The sequence below is a fragment of the Lissotriton vulgaris genome, chromosome 12 (genome assembly GCF_964263255.1).
Source record: "Lissotriton vulgaris chromosome 12, aLisVul1.2, whole genome shotgun sequence".
NCBI classification, from domain to species: domain Eukaryota; kingdom Metazoa; phylum Chordata; class Amphibia; order Caudata; family Salamandridae; genus Lissotriton; species Lissotriton vulgaris.
In genome coordinates this window covers 606,511,082-606,537,002 of record NC_141700.1, presented here as the reverse complement: position 1 = coordinate 606,537,002, position 25,921 = coordinate 606,511,082, and the positions used below count along the sequence as shown (strand labels likewise).

Below are 25,921 nucleotides of genomic sequence, written 5' to 3'. Positions count from 1 at the left end.
ACTCAAATGTCGCATGGTAGTTCATATTTGGTTTATAAATTGCTTCATCTGATAGAGGTGTGCCTTCATAACAACAGTCCACTTTCTGTGACTCTGCATCCACCAACGCCTCGTCTCCAATGGTATACTCTTCACTAGTTGGTCAATCTATCTTCCTAGGGCAAGGACTCCCAGCAGACCTCTGAAGGACACCCAGTGGATTTCTCCCACGAGGTAAAGCCCTGCCCACCCCTTACAATTCCAAGATGTCTTAGATGGGGTATTTGTCTGATACACTCCAAAGTAACTGGTAATAATAAAGGGAGAGCAAAGGCAGAGGTGGAGGCTTATTTGAGAATATGGGATTATCACGACCCAACACTATGACCCTGATTACACCAACGTGACGTGGCTAATTTGATTTCATATACAAACACTAGTTAATACCGAAATCAGGACTCCTAGTCGGTACTGCTTATGCACTAATTGCATATGCAGTATTTGTCCACATTCAAATTGAGTACCTTGTGCCATTTTCCCAAATGTGAACGAGTGAGATCTGTCAAGGATCTCACTGGCAAAGGGTGAGAAATTCTAAACTGTGCTCCCTGGAAGGCTTTCGGGTTGCACAATACGGATTTTCGCACCAGTGCAAAAATGTGAATTTTATGGAATTTGCCAACCATATATTCACCAGGTTTTACCAATAGTAAACTTGTGGGCAAATAGCTGGGGGTGAACAATGTGCACATGGGCAATTAGCACCTTGGCAAATATTGCCCAAAGAGGAATACAGTTTCAGGGCGACACCGAGAGTTTGCACTCGAAGCAGGATTAGCTCTGTGTAGTTGTAAGAGACCCTATATCTTTCTTATGAGCTAAGTCTTCTCCGCTGTATTTTTGTTAGAACCTTCACTCTTCCATACTCGGTTTTTGCCTGTTTATATATATTTGCAATGCACTATAAACAGGGTTTGCTTACTGTGCATTACTGTGAATGCATTTATCCTTTCATTCTCTGATGTGCACTAGTTCGTAAACATCTTTTCAGCTCAGCTGTTTTTCAAATTCCATATCAACTCTGAAGACTTTGAAATAGAATATTCCCCAAAATGTATCAACCTCCTCCTTGCTTAATTTCACAAAAATAAAGAAAGAAATGCCAGGGTCCAAACCTCTTTTTAGGAGCCCACCACTAAACACAGCGATAGCCGAATACCAAACCTGCCTAGTCTAGACTCCTCCTCTACACTTTCTGTCTCTTCATTTTACATATACAAGGTCTTTTTAATCCGAGTTCTATCCCTTTGCACCGGTCCACAAGAATGAATGTCGGCGACTACCACCAGCAATCATCAGCTCAAATTAAACACTGACTGGTTCATACAGCAAATAATCTATGGTTAAGAACTCTGTGCCTATGGCAATATGATTTGCTCTAACTTAAAGGACCGTGAAATTAAATAGTAGCTCCAATTCCAACTGGCATACAGTCAAAAGTGCAATAAGAGCAACACAAATCAGAAACGCTATATTATCAAAAATAATAATATAGTCAGTTATAATCAATCCCTTGCCTGGAATTAATTGGTGACCAAAGTATGAGATAATATGAGCTAAAAGAGTTAAGTGTTATGTTATGTTACAGTAACTTATAGAGCGCACGTTCACCAGACGGTATCATGGCGCTAAGGACGGCGGGGAGAGAGGACCCACGGGGTCTAAATTAGGTCACTATATCCTTGAGTAAACAGCTGTGTCTTAAGCAGTTTCCTGAACTGGACATAGGAGGACCCCAACCTCAGCTCCACAGGAAGGGAGTTCCAAAATTGTGGGGCCAGGGTAGCAAATCTGGAGCCACCATTCTTCTTGCGTTTGAAAGGGGGCATCACTAACAGATTCAGGTGGGAGGATCGCAAGTCTCGAGAAGGGATGTAGCGTTGGATCCTGGAAGAAATTAAGGTTGGACTATTGCAGTGAAGAACTTTGAAAATGGTGCATCCCAGCTTAAAAGCACTCCTCTTGGCCACAGGAGGCCAGTGTAGTTTCTTCATGAGGGGTCTGATATGCTGCCACTTGGGTGGATGAAAAATAAGTCTGGCAGCTTGGTACTGAACCAATTGGAGGCGTCTCAGTTGGTAGGCTAGAATACCGACATACAATGAATTGGCATTGTCCAACCGGGAGATAACCAAAGCTAAAAAAGGCAGGTTCAGGGCTTCCCTGGACTGGAATCTGCTGATCTTTCTTATTCTTTTCAATTAAAAGAAGCTAGAGGAAACCACTGAGCCGATCTGGGAGTTAAGTGACAAATCGTTAGAAATCACGTTACCCAAACTTTTGGCGGAGCTGGCTGGCACCGGGGAGTTACCCAGAGAGGATGGCCAAAAGTTGGAGTGCCACAGGTTGGAAAGTCCACATGTAAGAATCAGCTCAGTTTTGTCTGGGTTCAACGCAAGTTGGTTGTAGTTCATCCAGTCACGTAGGAAGATCATGGTGGCTTGAAAGTTATGAACTGAAGATGCTGATGAGTTGATGTCAAACACCAATTGAAGATCATCAGCATAGTTGTATGTTCCAATCTTTCATTCTCTCAAAGAGCGGATAAGGGGACAGAGTAAAGTAAAATAAGTTTTATATACAGGTAACACATTTATGGGCCTTTGTTGAGGCCTCTGTAGCCCTGCTGCGCGCTCCCTGGGATGTATCAGTGTGTGGTAAGAGTGATATACAGATGTGGAAACCACGTCCAGCATTAAGTCATTGAGCTGGCCTTTGCTTTATACAACATTAAACACATGCTCTAGCATTGGGGTACACTGTTGTATTTTCTTAATATTTGTCTGTAATTTATTACCAAATCAGTGAAAGAAAGAATCACAGGTAACTCATTGACTTGTATTTTGGTCCATCGTGCAAAACACTGGTCGGCTGTTACTAACCTTAATTAGGTGGTGTAATTGAATTAATTAGAACTCATAATAAAGACTACATTGCTCAAAGTTGTAATGCTCAAAAGTGGAAACTGATTTATAATGGGTGAAATATGCTTAGAAATGGATTGTTTGTTCCCAGGGCCACAACATTTGGCTCAAACCAATCTAGAGCATGATACTATGGTCAGTATAATATCTTGGGTGTGATTGGATGGTATTTTCCCCAACATATTTCATAGCTGAGCCTGCAAGAATTCAGGAGGGAATGGAGGGACTTATTGCTCCTTTAGGAAGTTGTCACTACACTTGGCAGCATTCCCGCTATATCTGTGTGGGTTCGTTTGCTGCTGGGAACCTCTAGGGTTGGATAAATAACATTTGCCTCTTTGTTAGGATTGAGACTTGGACAGGGTAAAACGAGGGGGTGGCAGGACAGTGGTTGGCAAATTCACTGGGGCTTAACAAATGTAAATATTAGAAGCAAATAACACAGTGGGTGATTTAAAATCCCACCAAAGATAAGGAATTGTTTTCTTCCTTTTTTTCATAGTTTCAGAAAGTTCATTGGCTTATGTGTAATTTTTGTGTTTTAGCTTTAATGTTATTTTTCCATTCTACTTTGAAAAATAAGCCTTTAAAATAATGACCTACAGGCGCCTCCTGGTAACTGTGCCGAAGACTCCGATACATTTGTTCTACCTTTGCCTTAGAAGGCTTCACCATGGATAAGCAGGGAACTGATGTTTCAACAATTGCTCATGGAAGGGATAGGTTGCTATGTTGCCCTTGTGCACACAACGGGGTCGAAAAAACAGTAAATGACACAAAATCAAACTTCTGTTTCAGGCAGAACACGTCTACGTTTCATCTCATCCCATACGGAACTCCGGAGCCGACCAACTGCCAGGTTTCCTTCCCTGACAGCCCAGCTCTGAGAAGCCTGCTCAGTGAATATAATGAAATTGAGGTTCGGGTAAGTCTAAAATCAGACACTTTAGACAAGAGGCAGCGATACACTTTAAGGTCTCCTGCTTGTCTATCTTAATGCTGGAAATAACAAGCATTTACAATGCAACGGTCTCGCCTTTGCAAAAGTTAGAGCTATTGGCATTGTAAATGACAAATTTTGTATTTATGTGTTGGTTTTGAAAACAGATAAATAAATGGCATTGTCGTTTACAATGCCAATAGCTTAATCTCTCGCAAATGCGAGACCTATTGCATTTGCACCCACACTGACAGAGAGCCACACACACACAGAGCCACACACACAGAATCACACACACACAGAGCCACACACACACAGAGCTACACACACACACAGAGCTACACACACACACACAGAGCTACACACACAGAGCCACACACACAGAGCCACACACACAGAGCCACACACACAGAGCCACACACACACATGGTGGTGGTGGATGTGGTGGTGGATGTGGTGGATGTGGTGGTGGTGGATGTGGAGGTGGAGTGGTGGTGGTGGATGTGGTGGTGGTGGATGTGGCGGTTGATGATGTGGTGGATGTGGAGGTGGATGTGGTGGTGGGTGTGGTGGTGGATGTGGTGGTGGATGTGGTGGTGGTGGATGTGGTGGTGGATGTGATCGTGGTGAATGTGGTGGTGGATGTGGTGGTGGTGGATGTGGTGGTAGTGGATGTGGTGGTGGTGAATGTGGTGGTGGTGAATGTGGTGGTGGTGGATGTGGTGGTGGATGTGGTGGATGAGGTGGTGGTGGATGTGGTGGTGGTGGATGAGGTGGTGGTGGATGTGGTGGTGGATGTGGTTAATGTGGTGGTGGTGGATGTGGTGGCAGTGGTGGCGGTGGATGAGGTGGTGGTGGATGTGTTGGTGGTGGCGGTGGTTGAGGTGGTGGTGGTGGTCGATGTGGTGGATGTGGATGTGGTGGTGGATGTGGTGGTGGTGGATGTGGTGGTGGTTGTGGCGGTGGTGGATATGGTGGTGGTCGATGTGGTGGATGTGGATGTGGTGGATGTGGATCTGGTGGATGTGGTGGTGGCGGTGGTGCCGGTGGATGATGTGGTGGTGGATGTGGTGGTGGTGGATAACGTGGTGGTGGATGACGTGGTGGTGGACGTGGTGGTGGATGTGATGGTGGTGGTGTATGTGGTGGTGGTGGATGTGGTGGTGGTGGATGTGGTTGTGGTGGATGTGGTGGTGGTGAATGTGGTTGTGGTGGGTGTGGTGGATGTGGTGGTGGATGTGGTGGTGGTGGATGTGATGGTGGTGGATGTGGTTGATGTGGTGGTGGATGTGGTGGTGGTGGATGTGGTTGATGTGGTGGTGGTGGATGTGGTGGTGGATGTGGTGGTGGTGGATGTGGTGGTAGTGGATGTGGTGGGTGTGGATGTGATGGTGCTGGGTGCGGTGGTGGTGGATCTGGTAGTGGTGGATGTGGATGTGGTGGTGGATGTGGTGGTGTGGTGGTGGTGGATGTGGATGTGGTGGTGGGTGTGGTGGCGGTGGTGGATGATGTGGTGGTGGATGTGGTGGTGGTGGTTGTGGATGTGGTGGTGGTGGATGTGGTGGATGTAGTGGATGTGGTGGTGGATGTGGTGGTGGTGGATGTGGTGGTGGTGGATGTGGTGGTGGTGGATGTGTGTGTGGATTAAAATATATATTTTTCAATAAATGATACTCAATTCGGGGATACATTCGTACATACTTAATCAAAACACTGAAATATGTTGAAAAATAAAGGTTTCCATTGTAAAGTCTTTATCACTTGTTTTCAAAACATTTACTGCTGGATTTGCATATGGCTCGGCACATACTCTGCTCTAAGAGCCAATCCAGATCTCTGCTTTTGCCACTGAACTAATACCGTATCTTGGATTCCTCCAAATTGCATGATAACCTTACGCATTGAATTCGCTGGGTAAGCAGGATAAAACATGAACAACAACCTGCGTAGAAATACAAACTAAAAATATGTTTGCATTTGTTGGAGCAAATGTTACCCAAAACTGTCAGAGTATCCTGACAGACACTAAGAGGGCAGAATGTATTAATGAAGCACATTTGTTAGGAAACAATGATGAGCAAACACTTGCAGTTTGGATGTGGTTCACTGAGATTTTAAGCACAAGTCCTCAAGAGCCATCAAATCAATTAGACTGGAAGTGCTGATAAACTAGCTATGCTTGGAGTTCGTTTTACATATGCTGGGTGGAAAAAATAAATTAGCGGCTGTTCTGTTCTAGCTTTTGTCGTATTGCTGTACAGCAAACTACGCCATAGAAAATATTATTGTGTGGGTGTTTTTTTCTCCAAATCACACCATAAGAAATAATAATTATCATGTTGCAACAATCCCAGCTCCGTAACAATACTCCCACCCCCATAGCTGAAGAAATACTTCTCCATGGCGTCAAGACTTTCGTCCTAACCCGTCCTCACACTCACATTTGTCGCAGACAATGACTGGTGTTCGAGAACTACTTCTGCTCCTCAGCCCGATAGATGCCCACAATATAAGCACTAGATCGGTACCTAACGACAAGAACGGGCCAAAACGTAGACAGGAAGTGACCACTATCCAAAAACGACAACTTCTGCTATCAATTTAATTCACCAACCAACGGCGCCCTTATGAATTTCCACCAATCACAACGAAGATCTGCGTGACTGTTATTTCCCCCACGTTCTGCCTATCATCACTTTATTGATGCATTTGAAACAATTATTGCAACACGAAGTGAGCGTTTATATTGAAATATTATCATATAAAAATCCTCTACCCCGCATCCTCCAGTAGTGATAGTCTCCCTTGCACCAGGCCGGGTTTATCTCCGCTTTTCCCGGGCCACTTTCTCCCCGTGGCGCCAGTCCTCTCTCTATCTACCCTTAGGCCTGTAGCTCCTCACCTCTCCGTGAACGGCGACGCTCGCCCCCTGGGCTTCGCTGCCGTTGCCCGGGTGCTGTCACGCCTTCCCAGTCCCAAGCGCCCCGCACAATAAGGCAACTTTATGGGGAAGAAGATCAGCGTACAGTGCAAGGAAAGGCGGGGAGGGAGGGCAGGACCGGAAGTGGGAGGAAAGGGTTGAAGGGGCGGGCGAGAGACATGGCAGTTGTAGGGCTGGGCTAGGGGGAGGAAAAGCGACAAAGACAGAAACAGGGCGGGTGTCAAAGACACGAGATGACGAAAGCTTGGGACTGAAGGGGAAGGCGAGGTGAGGAGCAGAGGTAGCGACCATTGCAGTGAAACAAAACCAACGGAGTGCGACCCGAACCGAAAGTGGGAGGTGTTCGTGGCGAGCGGCGGAGAAAGGGCGGTCGAAATAAATGATTGACAACTTTGCAACTGAGAGCAGTACACTGTAAAATGAGAGGAATAAAGCACAAGAGTTTAGAATGGCGGTAAGTGGGGCGGGGGGGGGGGCGCTTGTATGTATGCGGCGGTGGCGGCGGCCGGGGAGGGGGGCGCTTGTATGTATGCGGTGGTGGCGGCGGGGGGGGGGGATGTCTCTGTATGTGTGTGTGTAGGTGCGCTCCTGTGTGTGTGCGGCGGGGGGGTGCCGGTGAGTGGGGGGAAGTAGGGGGGGTGCGCGTGTGTGTGTGTGTGTGTGTGTGCCTTTCTGCCTGCGTGTGCATGTGTGTGTTCAGGGAATCTGTGGCAGGGGACGTGCACGGCGCCGGGCTGGGCGTGCGCGCCCACGAGGTCAAATCTCTGCCAGAAAAAGCGTGTGGCAGTCTGTTGTCCACATTCCCCCAAAAGTAACAACATAAGTTGTCTCGCCCTAGACAGCAAAAGCTTCGCTTTTGCTTTCGTCTAGGCGAGACCTAAAAAGTGGCTAATCCCAGCCTCTAATGACATTCATCTATGAAGTCCTTTTCTTTGAAGTGCAACAGTGGTGTCCGACTTTTATGCATGAGTGCCGAAGTCATGAAAGAGTTCCAAGTCAACTGAGTCTTTGTAAATGAGTCCCCCTTACATAGATTGCATGCAAACTGACCACAGGAAGAGTTCCTTAAGTATGACTCTTGCTCTCATTAAGCAACATTTGAAACTCCTGAACTAGCAGAAGCCATACAGCTTTTTGGTTTGCAGGTCGGTGACAAATACCTCAACAATGTGATCGGAGATGGTTTGATCTCTGTCTGCTGTGAAATTCAGGGATATGGTCTTGTGAGCGATATGTATGCGTATTGTACGGTCAGCCGGCAAAGGCAAACTGTACAAAGCTCGAGCTCAACGCAGGGAGATCTTCCTATATGATTGAGAAGAAACACGTCATTTGAATATTTGAGAGCCTTCCAAATAGGAGATTACTATTCAAATGTCTCTTTGCACTAGTGCAGTTACATTTCAGATTACAGAGGAAACAACTACATTTTATTATGGGAATATCCGCCCTCTTCCCCCCCATCCCCCCGGCCAGTTGTCCGAGCATTCTGTCAGACATTACACAGTGACGGTTTCACAGGCATTCATAGCATATTTATTTGTTTCAGAATTTTACATGTACACAACCAATTAATTGTTTGTTGGTGCTGTAAAGTGAAGTCGAAAAAATGCAAAGGCAGTTGTGGGATAGAGTGCAACATAGACAGGTAATGCCATCTCTTAATTACGCACAACAGGCATTCCCAGGGAAACTAGGGAAAACCCTAGAAAAAATCCACTGCACAGCCTATAAAAAGTTATTCCATCTACCCGCCTACACCAGGAATAATCAAATGCGGTTAGAATTCAATCTGAACCAACAAAAACTGGAAGAGATGGCCTCTCTGAGCCAATACTTCTATCTTACAACGGCGGTACCAGAGAACACAATGAAGGCTGCTATAAAAAGTATTTTTCTGGAACCCGGCAATCCCTGGTCAGCCATTCTCGCCGTTGCCGAAGACCTTTTGAAACTTGCAATAGAGAACTGGGACCCCAAGACAGTCAAGTACACTGCCATCAAAAGCACAATAAAAATACAAGTTTGTCTTTGCTCTCGCACCTTGGACATGGAATCGCTGGTAACAAGAGGCTTCCACGAGTCCCAAAGCCTCCCACATACAGAGTATAACCTCAAACGTCATCTTACGCAGGTCGTGGGGAGACAAGCCTTACACAGGATCTTAGCGTTCAGACTACACCCTCTGCCCCTTAAAGAACTATACCCCACCAGGCCGACAAGACCGGTGATCATGGAGTGCCGGCTCTGCAAATATAAACATGAGTCTTTGGCTCATATCCTACTTTGCTGCCCGGCCTTGCTCTTAGCTCGCAGACTTTTCCCTAGGCCCATCTTGCTACAATTGGGCACTTGAACTGCAAAGGAGGCAGTCCATCAACTGTATACACTGGACACAGTGAAGCATATGGCTATGTTTGGCAAATTTGTACAACAGACTCGTACGAAGATGATGGACACTCCCTGTTAAGTGATCAAGCAAGCACATATCATCTTGTACTAACTGTTTAGCTTAATTGGAGCATGTACAACTGTTGGCTGAGTTCAAAAAGCTATCTTGGATCTAAAGATCATTGAATTTTAGACCCTTAGATTTTAATCACACTGTCTATCTTTTAAAATCTTTATCTTTTAAAAATGTAGAGCTCTTTTTTACTTTGTTTTATTGTAATGGTTTTGAGTAACCACGCAAATAAAATTAATTCATTCATAGACAGGTACGCGATGTGTGATGGGCTCTAGGCTAGCATTCTGAGATGAGACAAATTCAGACAAACCATGATCTTATTCAAGACTACTATGGTAATTGTAAGAATGTATTAAAAGGACGGAGCTAATAGCGGACAACCACCTGTCCCTCAGGTGACAGGTGCACTATTAGCCATCTGACTAAATTACAGTATAGTTAATCACCCTTCTTTAGCCCATGGCAAGAACTTCCAGTTTCCAAGACTTGGATTCTCTTTCATGGCAAGTAATGCATACACACCCTGACTTTGCAAAGGGAGAAGTTAAAATAGTATTGTAGGTATAAGTAGCCTGCAGAATGGACAGAAATCCTTGCAATCCTTTCTAAGTAAGGATCTCAAGCAGTTTGAAATTCCACTGGATGTTGACCTTTTAAATTTAGGGTAATGGTTACGAGTTCTGTAGCTTAGTGTAGTTGTCATATGGTTTCCAGTAGATCACACTCAGAATCAACATTGGCACCCATTTGCATGGTTACACAGGGCACAAATGGTGTGGCGGAGCAGCCAAAATTATAGTAGCAAATTACAGCTATTCCCCTATATTATTGACATATCAGTTTTGGAAGAAGATTGAGTGAAAGTGGAAGTACTTCAGTAATTGTCCTCGAGGTTCAGAAGGCTCCATTTTACTAACCACCAAGATCTAAAAAACTGAGAGCTTGAAGTAGGTCCTACACGTTGGAAGAGTTTTGGTAGTTGATATATTGTTGAGATCAGTTTAGATATAAGGGCAAGCTGCTTCCGCAAGCTTTCACCTTGTGTGTAGGCCTTGTAAATGGATAGATGCTTAGGAGTGATTCACGGATAACAAGGCTGAGTTTGATTGTGGGGTCACTGTACTTTGTGCTTGGCTATAGTGTTATATATGTGTCCGCTTTGTCATTCCATCTCGGCAATGGTCTCTCTCTTATTTTAGTTGGGCTTTTACTTTGGGTTTGTTAACGGCTCCCAGTGGATAAGATAATTTTCTGACAGGTAGGTATTTCCTCTCTATATTGCATCATTACTTGGGAAGCAGAATAATTGTTGATTGCCTTATGAATTTTCAAACAGTTGTGATGGTGTCCATGCCAATTGGGCTCTTTCCAGCAAATGGTCCATAAAGTATGGACAGTGTGATTAGAATTATATTATTGGGTGGGTGCTGGTGAGCTAGCCATTTGGCACTCGGCGTGGCTTATAACCCAGATCTGTGACTGGGGGTTAATGTTTTGCCATTGTGCAACATTCCGTCCATCATCTTGTGTGTTTTGCTGTTCACCCTATGTGGGAAGGGTATGCCCAGACGTTGGTCCCGTGCTCACTACGCCACTGGAGTCAAGCTATCCTGGCTGAAGACGGCTGATAGCCAGAAACCGGTCCTAGGATGCTTGATTCCGGTCTAGGGAAGACATGGCTTGGCAGTTTGGGCTGGACTGTTCCCATGAGGCACAGGGCCAAGACTGATTTGCATATGGCCATGTCTGAACTGGGGTGGCTTGGTGAGCAAAAAAACGATGGATTAAACGCAGATCTGTGACTTGGGGTGAATGTTTTGCCATTGTGCAACATTCCGTCCATCATCTTGTGTGTTTTGCTGTTCACCCTTTGTGGGAAGGTTATGCCCAGACGTGGGTCCCGTGCTCACTACGCCACTGGAGTCAAGCTATCCTGGCAGAAGACGGCTAATAGCCAGAAACCGGTCCTAGGATGCTTGATTCCGGTCCAGGGAAGACATGGCTTGGCAGTTCGGGCTGGACTATTCCCATGAGGCACAGGGCCAAGACTGATTTGCATATGGCCATGCCTGAACTGGGGTGGCTTGGTGAACAAAATAACGATGGATTAAACCCAGATCTGTGACTGGGGATGAATGTTTTGCCATTGTGCAACATTCCGTCCATCATCTTGTGTGTTTTGCTGTTCACCCTATGTGGGAAGCATGGGCCCGATTCACAGAACTAACTTAAGACAAAATCCTAAACTTACTACTTTTGGTATTCACAGAAGTTAGGATTTTGTCTTAAGTTTGTATTAAGACAGACTTAAGACAAAATCCTAACTTAAGTCTGTCTTAAGTTTGTCTTAAGACAAACTTAAGACAAAATCCTAACTTCTGTAAATACCAAAAGTAATAAGTTTAGGATTTTGTCTTAAGTTAGTTCTGTGAATCAGGCCCGGTATGCCCAGATGTGGGTCCCGTGCTCACTACGCCACTGGAGTCAAGCTATCCTGGCTGAAGACAGCTGATAGCCAGAAACCGGTCCTAGGATGCTTGATTCCGGTCCAGGGAAGACATGGCTTGGCAGTTTGGGCTGGACTGTTCCCATGAGGCACAAGGCCAAGACTGATTTGCATAAGGCCATGTCTGAACTGGGGTGGCTTGGTGAGCAAAATAACGATGGATTAAACCCAGATCTGTCACTGGGGGTGAATGTTTTGCCATTGTGCAACATTCCATCCATCATCTTGTGTGTTTTGCTGTTTACCCTATGTGGGAAGGTTATGCCCAGACGTGGGTCCCGTGCTCACTACGCCACAGTCAAGCTATCCTGGCTGAAGACAGCTGACAGAAGAACAGAAGAGGGGTCCAGTGGATCAGACATCACGGAGTCGCTCCAGATCCCGCTCTAGAGGCCCTTCTAGAGAGAACACGCCTCCAGTGAGCCTTTCATCATCTTCTACAGGCTCTCGCTCTTCTCACCGTAATAGGTCTCCGGATGTGGTGATCTATTCCTCCGGCAGTGAAAGATCAAGGCACTCTCCTGCTTGTTCGCTGCATGAACTGAGGAGATTACCTCCTCCAACAAGTTCGCCTGCGAGGAGAGACACTCAGAAGTCGCCTTCCGTCAGGTTGTCTCCAAGATGGTACAGGCCTCTTCATCACTGGGCGCCAGACAAGGAATCAGCAGCCAGACTGGCAGCAGATCGAGGCAGGCCAGCGTCCATGCCCAGGGAAAGATTGCTCAACCCTTTGCGCTCCACCAGACGGAGGTCCAGGTCTTGCAGCAGAAGAAGAGAATGCAGATCTCCGACTTCTTCCTCTTCCCCTACTCGATCTCATAGGGTTTATTCTCCGACCTTACAAATCACCGAAAATAAATTCATGCGATCAATCTTATCGGTGCTGCAGTCAACCCCTTCTTTTACAGTGCATTCAGAGTTGGGTGTTGATTTTATCACAGACATGTTGAAGGTAGCCCCACTAATAACTTGGCTGAAGACCTGGTTGAACGATGAACTCTCCCTGAATCATGCCATTCTTAAGGATTGGCTTAGTTTAGACAACCTAAATAAAATTAAGTGGTTATCCTACGCCAAACAGGGTTTTCAGAAAATTGGAAGACCTGAGCTCTTTCACTCCCCAGAAAGTGTAACTCGTAGGGACTTAGCATTTACGAAGGGGACTATGTTACAGATGCTATCTCTCGACAGGGAGGAAAGGGAGCTCAGAAAAACCACTGTTAGATCCTTCATTATGGTTGCTAACCCCCCTGGTCCTGAACTTTACTTGGTTTTAGTGAATCGACCCTATCATAGGTTTCTTTTAACGCGTTTTCGCTTAAATTTGATTTATTTAACATTGGGTCAACTCACGGAATGGAACACTTCTGATCAGGCACCGCCGTGTTCCCGCGATAATTTTTCAAAGCAGGACACAATGCATTTTGTAATGTTTTGTGGCCATTATATGGCCGCAAGGAGGAAGTTTCTTGTGCCTATCCTTAAGGAGGCAGGCTTCATTCAAGTGAGGCCCGCACTCCTATACCTGCAACTACTAGACAGTCCGAGGGTTATTTCTCATGTCGCTAGTTTTTTGGTGGGGGCAGCTCGGGAGAGAAATAAGATAATGAAACTCCGTGCTTAAATGTACTCCTATAAAAATGCACTTTCTGTATATATTGTCTTTTTAAACAAATGACCTATCATGGTAGCTACCATTCTGTGAACTGATCGTTTTTTATGTTTTTGAATTTTTAACGTCTTTATAAATTTGGCTGTTTTTTAAAGAAATTGTAAAATGTGTGATTGTAATTGATTGTATTTTGTTCATCATTGTCTTTTTATGATATTGCATTATCGAATAAAGTATTTTGACTGACTGACTGACTAACTCATCAGACCAAAACCTCAGTCATTTTCGAGACTTTGCATCACAGGTCTGCGCCCAAGCCTCTACTACCCTTGGTTCCAGGGATTATAGAACCGGTTATGGAGGTCTCCCTCATGCTAGCGACAATAAAGGCCACCCTAGCGAGGATTCTCAAGAAGTATCGCTCGCCGGAGGAGGATCCACTGTTCCTCAGAGCCGATCCGCCACCAGATTCGGTCATCGCAGCAGCGAGAAAATCCCATGCTGTAGCTTCCTCCTCCACAGTGCCTCCTGATAAGGAAAGCAAGTCGCAGGATTCATGGGTAAGAAGAGTCTGTAACACCTCAGCCTCACTTCTGAAGGTATCCAATGCGGAAGCGCTTTTGGGCCGCTATGATAGGTCCCTGTGGAATTCTCTGCAGCGGTTTATCGAAAAACTCCCGCAAGAGGATCGAAAGGACTTTGAGGAGATTCTCTTGGAGGGCAGCCAGGTCTCCAACCAGATCATCAGCGCTGCAGCGGATGGAGTGACCCTTTCAGCGCATGGCTATGCTCACGGGGTATGTGCAAGGAGGTCTTCCTAGTTACATCTAACTGCCTTAAAACCAGAAGCTCAGTCCCGGATCTTGAACTTGCCTTTTTCAGGAACATTGTTATTTGGGGGAAGTACCGGTGAAGAGATGCAGCGGATGAAGGCTGAATTAGACACTCTTAAAGCCGTGGGGCTTGAAAAGAAGAAAGGTTTTGCCCCTACAATAAGGGCTCTTCCAAGCAGAGGGTTCAAACCCCTCAGTTCAAACCCCTCAGTGGCGGAAGTGTCAGGACCAGCAGGGGCAGCAGAAGTCTCAATATAGAGGCATGCGTAATTCCAGAGGCGGTGGAAATCAGCGCCAGGGCAACAATTCCAACAAAGCCCAAGCCAAGCCAAGCCATGAGTTCTTCCTTCCCCCAGCGCCGTTAACCACTCCTGTGGGGGGAAGCATCGTACATCATATGGAAGAGTGGCATACCATTGCAAAAGATCGCTGGTTGTTAGCTACACTTCAGAATGGATACTGTCTTCGTTTCCAACATCTGCCTCCACCCGTTCCTCCAATGCCAACATCAAGTCATCAGCCGACCCTTCTGAAAAAAGAGGTAGCTATCCTCCTCGAAAAGTCAGCCATCGAGAGGGTGCCAATCTCTCAAAGGGGGAAAGAAGTGTATTCACAATATTTTCTAGTCAGATAAAAGGGCCAAAAAGCAGAATACAGACCCATTCTGGACTTGAGAACTCTCAATCTGTATGTATGTCAAGAAGGAAAGGTTTTGCATGTTGGCGCTTCATCAAATATATCCGCATCTCAGGAAATATGATTGGAAGTGTTCACTGGGCCTACAAGATGCATACTTTCATGTACCGATAGCACACAATCACAGAAGATTCCTTCGGTTCCGGGTGGGGACCTCCCACTACCAGTTCAAAGTCCTCCCTTTCGGGTTAAAGTCAGCCCCCGAGTGTTCACGAAGTGTGTCTCAGTGGTAGCGGCCGCTCTACGCCGCAGAGGTGTCTTCGTGTACCCATACCTGGATGACTGGCTGGTGAAAGGTCCTTCCCCAGACAGTGTAAGAAATCAATTCCTGAGCTGCATGGACCTCTGCCACCGGCTGGGATTGCATGTGAACTTCAACAAGTCAATCTCACAGCCTATGCAGAAGATACATTTCCTAGGAGCGCTGCTAGACTCCGAGGTAGGAAAAGTGTTTCCTTCGGAGTTCCATAGCTCAGAAGTGTCAGCTGGTGCTTCGCAACAAGGACCTAAAGGTGCGAAGGGTGGCCTCCATGCTAGGTTCGATGGCATCCTGCTTTTTCCTGGTTCCGAATGTCAGGCTACGAATGCGTCCTCTTCAGCAGGATCTGGAGGGCAAGTGGGACCAACAGTCAGCTCGCTGGGAAGACAGGATTGCACTGTCAGACGCAGCGCGAGCATCCATTCCTTGGTGGACAAAAAAGAAAAATATGCAGGTCGGAATTCTGTTCCATCAACCTCATCCTGCCCAGACGTTAATCACAGATGCATCTCTACAAGGATGGGGAGCACACATGGGTCATCTCCAGATGCAAGGTCTGTGGTCTCCCAAAAAGCGTACTTACCACATCAACATGTTGGAGTTGAGGGCAGTCAACCTAGCCCTCAAAGCGTTCCTGCCCTCGATTCAGGAGTCGTCAGTGTACAAATGGACAACACCACCACAATGTACTACTTGAACAAGCAGGGAGGAACACGCTCACGGACTCTTTAGCTTTAAGCCAAACACATGTGGCATTGGCTCCTGGCTCGCAATTTGTCAGTCACTCCGTCCACCTCCCAGGAGAACAGAATGTGAGGGCGGACTCTCTAAGCCGGCATTTCGAGGACAGAGAGGACTGGGTTCTCAACGACGAAGTAGTCGGAGGCATCTTTCAGTCTTGGGGTCGTCCCACCATAGATCTCTTCGCGGACGATGAAAACACCAAATGCCGAGAGTTCGCTTCAAGATTCTACTGATCGAAAGGGAATGCCCTTTTGATAGATTAGTCAGGGAACTTTTGTGTACGCCTTTCCACCCCTTCCACTGATCCCGAAGGTGATGAGCAAGCTGACGAACTCGTGCACAACGATGATCCTCATTGCACCCGATAGGCCGAGACAATGGTGGTACACGGACCATCTCCATCTGTCAGTGGCTCCGCACAGGAAGCTGCCGTGCAGGCCGGACCTGCTCTCCAAGATGAATGGGAGGATTCATCATCCCAACCTTCCGTCACTGAACTTGGCAGCATGGCTCCTGAGGTCATACAATACGGACACCTAGGTCTGCCGCAGGACTGTATGTCCATTTTGAAAGAGGCGAGATGGCCTTCCACAAGGCATTCATATGCATGCAAGTGGAAACGTTTCTACATGTGGTGTATACAGAACAATTGTCATCCGATCAAGGGTCAGGAGGAGGTCATCCTCCCTTACCTTTTACATCTGGCTAAAGCAGGGTTGAAGTATAATTCCATTAAGGTGCATTTGGCTGCTATAACAGCTTATAGGCGCTCACCTTCCCAACCTTCTTTTTTCCAGGGGCAAGCTGTGAAAGATTTTCTACAGGGTTTGAAGAAGGTCTACCCTCCTGTACGTCCTCCGTCACCCCCCTGGGAGTTGAACCTGGTGCTATCGAAATTGATGGGTCCTTCTTTTGAACCCATTCATAAAGCGACCTTGCAGCATATTTCCTGGAAGGCTGCTTTTTTGGTAGCAATCATGTTAGCCCGCAGGGGGAAACATCCTTTATAACGCAACTTTTACCACGCAGAGCCTTTACGACGCAACTTTTACAATGCAATCCATTACAACGCATTGTGCTGGGGGGCGCTCTAGGATAGGGAATAGGTTTAATTTACTATCCAACACCTTCCCTACTATCCACGGTGACTGGAGTTGGAATAGTAAATTAAACTATTCACTATCCAGCGCCCCAAAGCACTATGCGTTGTAAAGGCATGCGTTGTAAAAACCACGTTGTAAAGGCATGCGTGGTAAAAGCATGCGTTGTAACGTCATACATCCCCGCAGGGTGAACGAAATTCAAGCTCTCTGTTCTAAAGAGCCTTATACAGTGTTCCATCTGAATAGGGTGGTGTTGAGGACGCATCCCTCTTTTCTACCTAAGGTGGTGTCAGATTTCCATGTAAACCAGACCATCTCTCTACCCACCTTTTTTCCCAATCCCTCCACTCCAGCTGAGAGGGCCTTGCATTCTTTGGACCTGAAAAGGGTTTTAAAATTCTATCTTGATAGGTCCAAATCTATACGTAAGTCTGATCAACTGTTTGTCAACTATGGATCGATCAGACCAGGTTGTGCAGCCTCGAAACGTTCTATTTTAAGATGGATAGTTTTGTGTATCAAGCTTACCTATCAATTGGCGCAGAAGACCCTAGGGTTTTCTCCCAAGGCACAGTCCATCAGAGGGAAAGCGGCTACTACAGCTTTTCTTCATAATGTGCCCATGTCTGAGATTTGTAAGGCGGCGACCTGGAGGCCCGTCCATATATTTGCCAGACATCACTGTCTAGATTCAGACACTAGAGTAGATACCCAGGTAGGCCAGGCCTCCTTGAGGAATCTGTTTAACGGCTGATTTTTCAGCTGTTAAAATCTTCGGTTGGGTCATGTGTTTCTCATTTACCTGCAGGTGGTTGTTGGGCTTGCTGTTCTATTCAGTGCTTATGACTATTGATGAGGATCCCCTGGAAGAGAAGGATAAGTTACTTACCTGTAATCCTAGTTCTCTTCCAGGGGTATCCTCATCAAAGTCATAAGCAACGCACCCGCCTCCCCAGGTAATTGAGATATGGTCAATATGTCTATAGTTTATTGTTGAGCCCTAACTTCAGGGTTATGCAAAGAACAATTGACCTAACTGTCACACCTGAGGCATGATGGGAAGCCAGGGGTCATGGTTGCCTTAAAGGCACGGTGCCAGTTTTTGTTGAAAATGCTTTCATTTTCTATCCTGTTGCTTTACAATGCAGCCTGTGGGCTAACAATGTCTATTTATTAGCATTTTTCAGGATTTATGAGTGTTTTGCTCATTAAAACACAGAGTTCAAGTGCTATTTGACCTAATGTGTTTTTTATATACTTGCTGATACAGTCTGTGTATGAGTATTTACATTGTTAAGCTTCAGTTTTGGGGCTGAATTGCTGTGTGAAAAAAATAATATATGTACATACATATATGTGGAGCTAGATATGTGTGATTTCTATATATATTTTTATATTATTTCCGGGGTCCCCGCATGTGGGCGGGAATATTCAGTACTTATGACTTTGATGAGGATACCCCTGGAAGAGAACTGGGATTACAGGTAAGTAACTTACCCTTTTTTTCCTAACCCCCTCTGTCCCAACCCTACTATTCTGTGGCAGCCACCACAGACTCAATGAGTCAAGGAAAGGAGGGGACTAGGAGATAGTTCTGTTTGGTGAAGAGGGTTACTCTCAAATCCTGTTAAAAAGGAGCCTCTTTACGTTGTTATCCCACAGCAAAAGAAGCAACACAATATCAGTTCCATTTATTACATTCTTAATACGCATCCTGCAACTGCATCGCTTATATGACATGTGTTTAAGGATAAGAATGTTTAAAATTCCTAAATATCTTTTGTGGCCAATTTAAAAATGGAAGTTTATTCTTTAAAAGTTCTGTTGTATCATAAATAATTGTTCTGAGCCTTCCTCTCCTAAATGCAATATTTTTGTCTGGCAAACCAGGGATTATTAGCATCCATCACTGATGACCATGCCTTCAGTGCAATATAGTGAATGAGACACCTGTGAAAAATATTGACATGCATCTCTTTCAGAGTAATTTCATAAAATATGTTAAGTTCTCAGACGTGTGCATTAATTGATCCTTATTAAATCTATATCCTTTGGGTAATAACACCAATAATACTCAAACCATAACATTTAATTAAAGGCATTCTTCATTTTGGATTAGTGCAAAGACATTAGCTGCAAAACAGTGAAGCAAAGGGGGAGCAGAATTGTAAAACTGAATGCTGTTTATAATGAATGATCTTAATTGAACTCTAATACTGAAAACCGTTTTCCAAGGGCATTCTACACACCCAGGGTGAACAGTTTATGAGATTAAAATTCCCTTCCATGTCTGTGGCCTGAGCAGTTGCCCGTTAACAGCAAATCTATTCCGTTTTGGGATTATAGAACATAAAGATGAAGACACGTAGATCCAACACTTGCTGAAACAGAGAAAGATTTCTTGATTAATAAAGGGGAAGAAACAGGAGGGGCTAGGCAGAATGGGGTCCAAGAGGGCGATATCTCTTGGGTTCTTCTGGCACTGGCTCCTATTTTCTTCTTCTCAGTGCTTCTTCAGAGGGTTTTTTAAATGGATGACATAGATGTTAGCAGCAGTTCTTTGAATGAAGCGATTGGTAGCCTGCTCTGACAGTGGCAGTGTGCGATCTCCACTCTGCAGTGCCTCGTAGATCTCTGAGGCAGCACACAAGTACAAGATCTTAAGTAGGTGAGGAATGATTGTGACAACCCCATAGCATCACTGCATGGAGCGAGTCCCAGTGGCCTAGAATGTGTCAGTCCCAAGCGATACCATTAAACAGCAGCTGAATGGTTCAACTTTGGAGTGCTATGGCTGTACCGGGGATACAGAATTTTTTTCAAAATGGTGCATGGATCACGTGAGGAACATAAGTCAATTTTGGAGAAGTTGAAATGCTGACTCAGGAGGCTTGATAGCGACCATAAACTACCTGAACAATCGGAGGGGATTTCTACTGTTGCTACCTCTCTGTGTGACAGCAGGCATATGAAGAGACTAGAGAATATCTGCTTTGTTTTCTTAGACTGTCATTTGACTCGGCCTACTGACCTTGCATTACTTTGCCCACTTTGGCAGACAAAACAAAGCATAAAGAAGACTTCTTCAACCCCTGCAGTGGTTCTCACCTAGAGGTAAGAGGGTAATGGCTGCATAAGCTGTTGAGGATCCAGAGCTTTCCTCAGGTAAAAAGACCCTTCTTTTTTGAATTACTACTATTCACAGGAGCTGGCCAAAAGAAGATTGAGAAAGCTGTGAAGGCTGTGGAGGATAAGTCTATGGAAGAAGATAGGTTCCATTTCTTAAATGACCATAGCCATGAGACGATGACCAGAAAGAAGGACTTAATGAAAGCTAAGCACAGTTTGATGAGGAAGAGAAGAGTAGCATCGGCAGGCTATTCGATGCAGCTGAGGGTTGATCTTGCAGGAAGGAAGTATGTGATCTTGCGAGTGGACTCGACCAAACATTTCCAGAAAATCTGCCTGCAGATGATACTGAATCATTGGAACTAGATCTTGCTATTTTGTTTTGCAGGATGTGCTGGAAGATTAGTGGACCAAGGGTTATATCTCAGATCTCCATTGATAATCATAAGCACTGAATAGTCCCGCCCACGAGCGTTCATCCCACAGCACTCCTTTAAAATATAGCTTCCTATGGGTCGACATCTCCTTACTTCAGGAGGACCACCACCACAAGCACATAATTTTCCAAAAAAGAAAAGTTTCATCCCAGAAAGTAGGCTATATTGGCAAATTGCTTTAATTTACGTTAAGACGATTAAAACATTATTAAAATCTAGGAAACATTTCCAGGACCTGTGTAATTTTTCCTTTTAAATATCCTTCACAAACCTTTTTTTAAAGGAAATGGAGTTGAAGGAATAGGGAAATATAGACTTATAGGCTGCAGTGCTGAAAACATGAAAACTGGCACTTCATCTTTAAGGGCTCGCAGCCCTCCAGTGTCCCATCATGCCCTGCAGATGGCTCTCGCCTCATTTCTTTTTTACAGCTCCTAGTGACAGGCTCTTGGAGCACTGACCTCGGTCTTTTTGATGGCTATTTTTCACTAAAAATTTTCTTTACATTATTTCACTATAGCTTTACCCCATGTCTTTTGATGCCAACAGTATTTTTCAATCATTCTTTTTACAGAAAAAAATTATTTTTTCAGGTAAATAAAACGCTGACTTTGTTTGCCAAATTTTGTGCCTGTGACAGTTAGAAGGCAAGATCTGATCCTCATAATTTATGTGTACTCTGCCTTCCTGACAGTCACATTCCTGACAGATACAAATGCAGCAATACTTTTTCCAGACATACCCTGAAGGATAGAGAGAAGATTCACCTTAATGGGACACAAGAGCGACGAAGACAGCAGCAGGTGCTATCTGAAGGTGGGACTTCACATGAGCGCGGAGAGGGTCAGTCCTCTACCAGGGCTCTACCACCACAATCTGAAGTTTGCATGAGAATGAGATCCAAAAAGAGAAGAAGGGCAGGAAAACGAAAATGTTCCCATTCACAGATGATGATTTTGACTTCAGGGTGAGGTGAGGTTCAATGGCAACATGTTCGCAGCCGAGAGCTGCCATTTTCAACATTGAGACGCAGATCGTCGACGTTGAGGATTCCATGACGTCGAGGCATACCCGGAACTCCATGTCGAGAAGCCTTTCAAAGTTGAGATGTACAAAGTCTGATGATTGAATCAGAAGCTTGAGAATGGGAAGATTACAATTAACTTCTGACTCAGGCTATTCACAGATGTAGTTTCCATTGTGGGCCAGTGGGCATTCCAGATTCTCCACAGTCTCCTCCAGCGCAAACGGCATCTCCGTCAGTACCTACTCTATGTCTTTCAGCTCAGTCTCTTCCTCAGATGAGGCAGCTTTGGAAGACCCTTCTAAAGTAAGGCCACCAGTACAATCACGAAGATCTAAGACTCCTCAACCAAAGTCTAGATCTGGTCATAGATCAAGGGCGGCATCAAGACATTGCTGTCACCATTTTAGACACTGATCCGGGCCAAAATCCAGAATGTCACTCAACGACGTCTTCAGGCATAAGAAGCTTTTCACCTACTTTGGCTGACTTGCCTCCAGCAAGGGTCTCACCACCCGACAAAATAAATAGTTTTCAAGAAGTTCTTGTACGGGGAGCAACAAAACCGAAATTCCATTACCAATTCGCCCAGCAACGATGTTGGTGATTTTTGAAACTCTTCACCAACTTTCTTTATGGAGACCAATCCTGCCACTAGTCAAAGTGTTATTAGAAACAACTAAGGAGTTTTTCCTTTCACCGGCTTCAGCAAAAGCGGCTCCATCTAGGCTCCAGAACAAATACAGATCCCCTGACCAGGATCCATTATTTCTACTCTCAGCTCCCAACTCCTGTTTCTGTGGTGATCTTGGCTAAAAGGAAATTTAACTTGACTAACCCATCGTCTACAGTCCCATCAGACAAAGAAAGTAGAAAGCTGGACCGCAAAATGTGCGGTATAACAGCCAAGCACATGACATTTGTGAGGGCAATTGCTCTCCTGGGCAAATATAACAGGTCTTTATGGAACTCCCTAGAAACAACAACAATTCCCTGCTCTAGTCAAGACCTTAATTACTGATTAATCAATTGGTCAAATTAAAGTTGTATATATAATCTCCAGAGAGCCTAAAAGCATCAAAACAATTGATGAAGTTCAAACATATGCATAGATCTACTTAATTACACTGAAACTTGGATAGAACAGTCCTTTTGACATAAAAACGAATATCTATGAGTCTGTAACAGTTCTTTTGAGAAACTTTTATTTGTTATATTTTTCTTTTTGTTCTCTTCATAAAGAAAACCATTAGTTAATGTAAAATACATAAGCATTTGCAAATAGTACACAAATTACAATTTAATTTTTCATTTCAAAATATACATCAAATATCAAAACAATTTATTAACACATAATACAGATTCATAAAATACTTATAGTTTTTATATTTAAAAAAAGGATTAAAATTGCACAAAAATGGGGTGTTCCAGAACTACCTACAGCGGCTCGATGGGCCAGAAATATGGACTTGTTGATGGTGACGGAAAGGGCGGTGTATGTGCTTAGGGCTTGCCCCCGGAAGTGGAACAAAATTTGGGCTCCTTGGAATACTTATAGAGGGGAAATCTGTGAACCCTTGCCAGAAAACGAAGATTTAGACTCTGAGGGGGAGGATGAGTAGAGGAGTGGGTGTTTGGTTCTCTCATGCACCGGGCTGTCGCACGACGGTGGCTTAAGCATAAACCAAATTGTAATTAAAGAAGATGGCTACTGGGTGTTGAACTGTATAGAAGACATACTGTAAGTGATGACAAATAGTTGGGTTCTCTTTTCATTTATTGTCATAACATCATTTTCTTACATATTATTGAACATGATTTGAGGGCTAGAGGGGTATGCCATATATAATATGAGACAGATAAGTTATGTCCAACTACTGTGCTAAAGACAATTGAGGTTACACATCAGTGTAACTGTTGGGATTACATTTAACAGATGTTAAAGTACACACTACCATACTGTACTTCCGGTTTATTATTGCACAGAACAACGATGAATCCTATTTGCAATATTGTACATGTCACTAATGCCTTCATGTCAAAAATTTTTTTTTAAAAAAAGGATTAAAAACCAGTGAGCAAGTGTCGACTCTGCACTTCGGTGAAACATGTAAAATATCATCACCTTCTTCAGGACAGTTTTGATAAGTTCATATTTAATCGCTATAAAATAAGCAAAAACAATCTTTTAACATTATATTTGCTGTCGGTTATTCCTAGCAGGACATTCTATTTATAAAAAAAACTATCATTGTGTAAACAAACATTTAATAACAATTAGGTTCAGTTCTATTGATTATCAATTATTACATTTTTTAGTCCCAAGATTAACTATCAGGGAAATGAAAACTAGTTTTTAACTAGATTCTCCAAAAGAAAGAGCATACCTTTCTAATGGAATAGTTGTGCCTTTTCTGGTGTACACGAAACTCGATTATTTCTTTAAAACACCTTCATATTGCTATTGTTTCCTAATAGCCTAGTGTGTAAACTGAAAATAAGATAAGTAACATAAATGCTATTGGTAAAGATAAATTATCTATAGAAATAAAACACAATATCACTTACTATGTGTGTATTATCTACAATCTTCCTTCGTAAGGATCAGTCATTTTTGCACTATAATGGTTATGGGGCCGTACTGGAATTGGCATCTCATATACTCATGCCTGCAGGATAAAAAAAGACTCTAGAACACTATCTATTATATTGATGTGGCCATTTGTCATTACTCAGTTTGTGGGCTCATCTCTTATGTATGGTGAGATCAAATTGCGTATTTGGCTCTTTATTTTCCAAACACTATAAAGAAAGTAGAAAGCCACTCTTTCAATTCAGTTCATTTAGCTTATTCTTACATATTTTCTTTAATCTGTAAAACGACCAGAGAAAAGATAAAAACCTGGATGCTTATCGAGCCCTTATTGCACACTATTACATTTTAAAACTCTATTCTATATGTGCTCACTCTTTACACCAATAACACAGAAAATATATACTCAATACCATTTCTAAATCTTGTGAAGAGTCAAGCTACACATTGCATAGAATCCCCCCAACCCCTTAGGGAGTATTTACGTACTGATACTGCTCTGTTCTAAACTCTCTATCTATTAAATACAGGGTCCCATACATTCCAGAATGTGAGCCCGTGTCTAATGGTACTACTGGCTCAAATTCTTACCGTCTAGGGACACCACCTTTGGAATCTCGTACCAGAATGCCCAACATTCAACGGGCCAGACGGAGTCTTTTATATAAGGCACATTATTATGACGTAGCTTCACACGTCAATTGGCATTACGTAAACAGAAATTCAAAACAATGTATAAGGATGGCGGTAGCCATCTTAAGATGGAGACCTTCTCACCCGGATCTAATAGTAAAATGGCTCTTACCGTCTCCAAAGGCCACCTTTAAAATCATGCGCCGGTCTGCCCCAACATCAACGGGCTAACCGGCACCCCACCTTTTGTAGAGCAGGTTATATTTATGAGGCTACTCGCATTGGTGGACATTGTGACGAAAATTCAGCAACAATATATAGGGATGACTGCAGCCATCTTATAGTGAGGACGATGTCAACCCATCACTCGTGAATCTCAATAATATCTTTTCAGAAGAAAATTAGTTTTGAATAAACTTTAGGCATCTTGTATTCATTAACTCTTGAGGTAAGGTCTAAGAGACTTCACGGTTACACCTGAAATAACTTTTATACAATGACCTTCGTCATCACATATTGTAATGATCATTCTATTATTCTCACTACTGTTCCTGGGATCAATTATTATCATTATATTTTCCCAACTAATAGTATCTTAGTACAGTATAGATGAGAATAATAGTTGGTGAATCATGAAGACGTGGGATTAATTATGATCCGCAGGGGACCCATTGTCAATAAGGACTAAGTCAAAAAAGGTCCCCTCCTTATATAATTCTTTCCCATTGTCCCTTTTATTCAGACTCCTTTTATGGGTATTGAATTTAGACATGTAATATTTTTCTCTTTTCATCCTCTTTGTAACTGCATCCCCACCTCTGGAACTTGTCTAGATTTGTTCAAAAATGGCCCATCTAAGATCTTCCACTTTGTGATTCATAGCCGACCAGTGTTCTAGCAAGGGCGCATTTTTTCATTGGTTACGTAATGCTGAGTTATGCTCATTCGGCCAATGCGTATCTCCCTGGATGTTTCACCTACATATTCCTTCCCACAAGGACATGTGATAAAATAGATTACATATTTTGTGCGGCAATTGTT

General features: G+C 44.0%; 1 protein-coding gene across 1 annotated transcript in view; it reads left to right on the top strand.

The window, feature by feature from the left end:
- Positions 1–25,921, top strand: part of PKD1L3 (polycystin 1 like 3, transient receptor potential channel interacting) — a 1,100,724-nt gene that overhangs the window by 157,775 nt on the left and 917,028 nt on the right. The window contains exon 7 of the mRNA XM_086945530.1: positions 3,762–3,888. Coding sequence (XP_086801656.1) covers positions 3,762–3,888 — 127 coding nt within the window. The remainder of the gene's footprint in view (positions 1–3,761; positions 3,889–25,921) is intronic.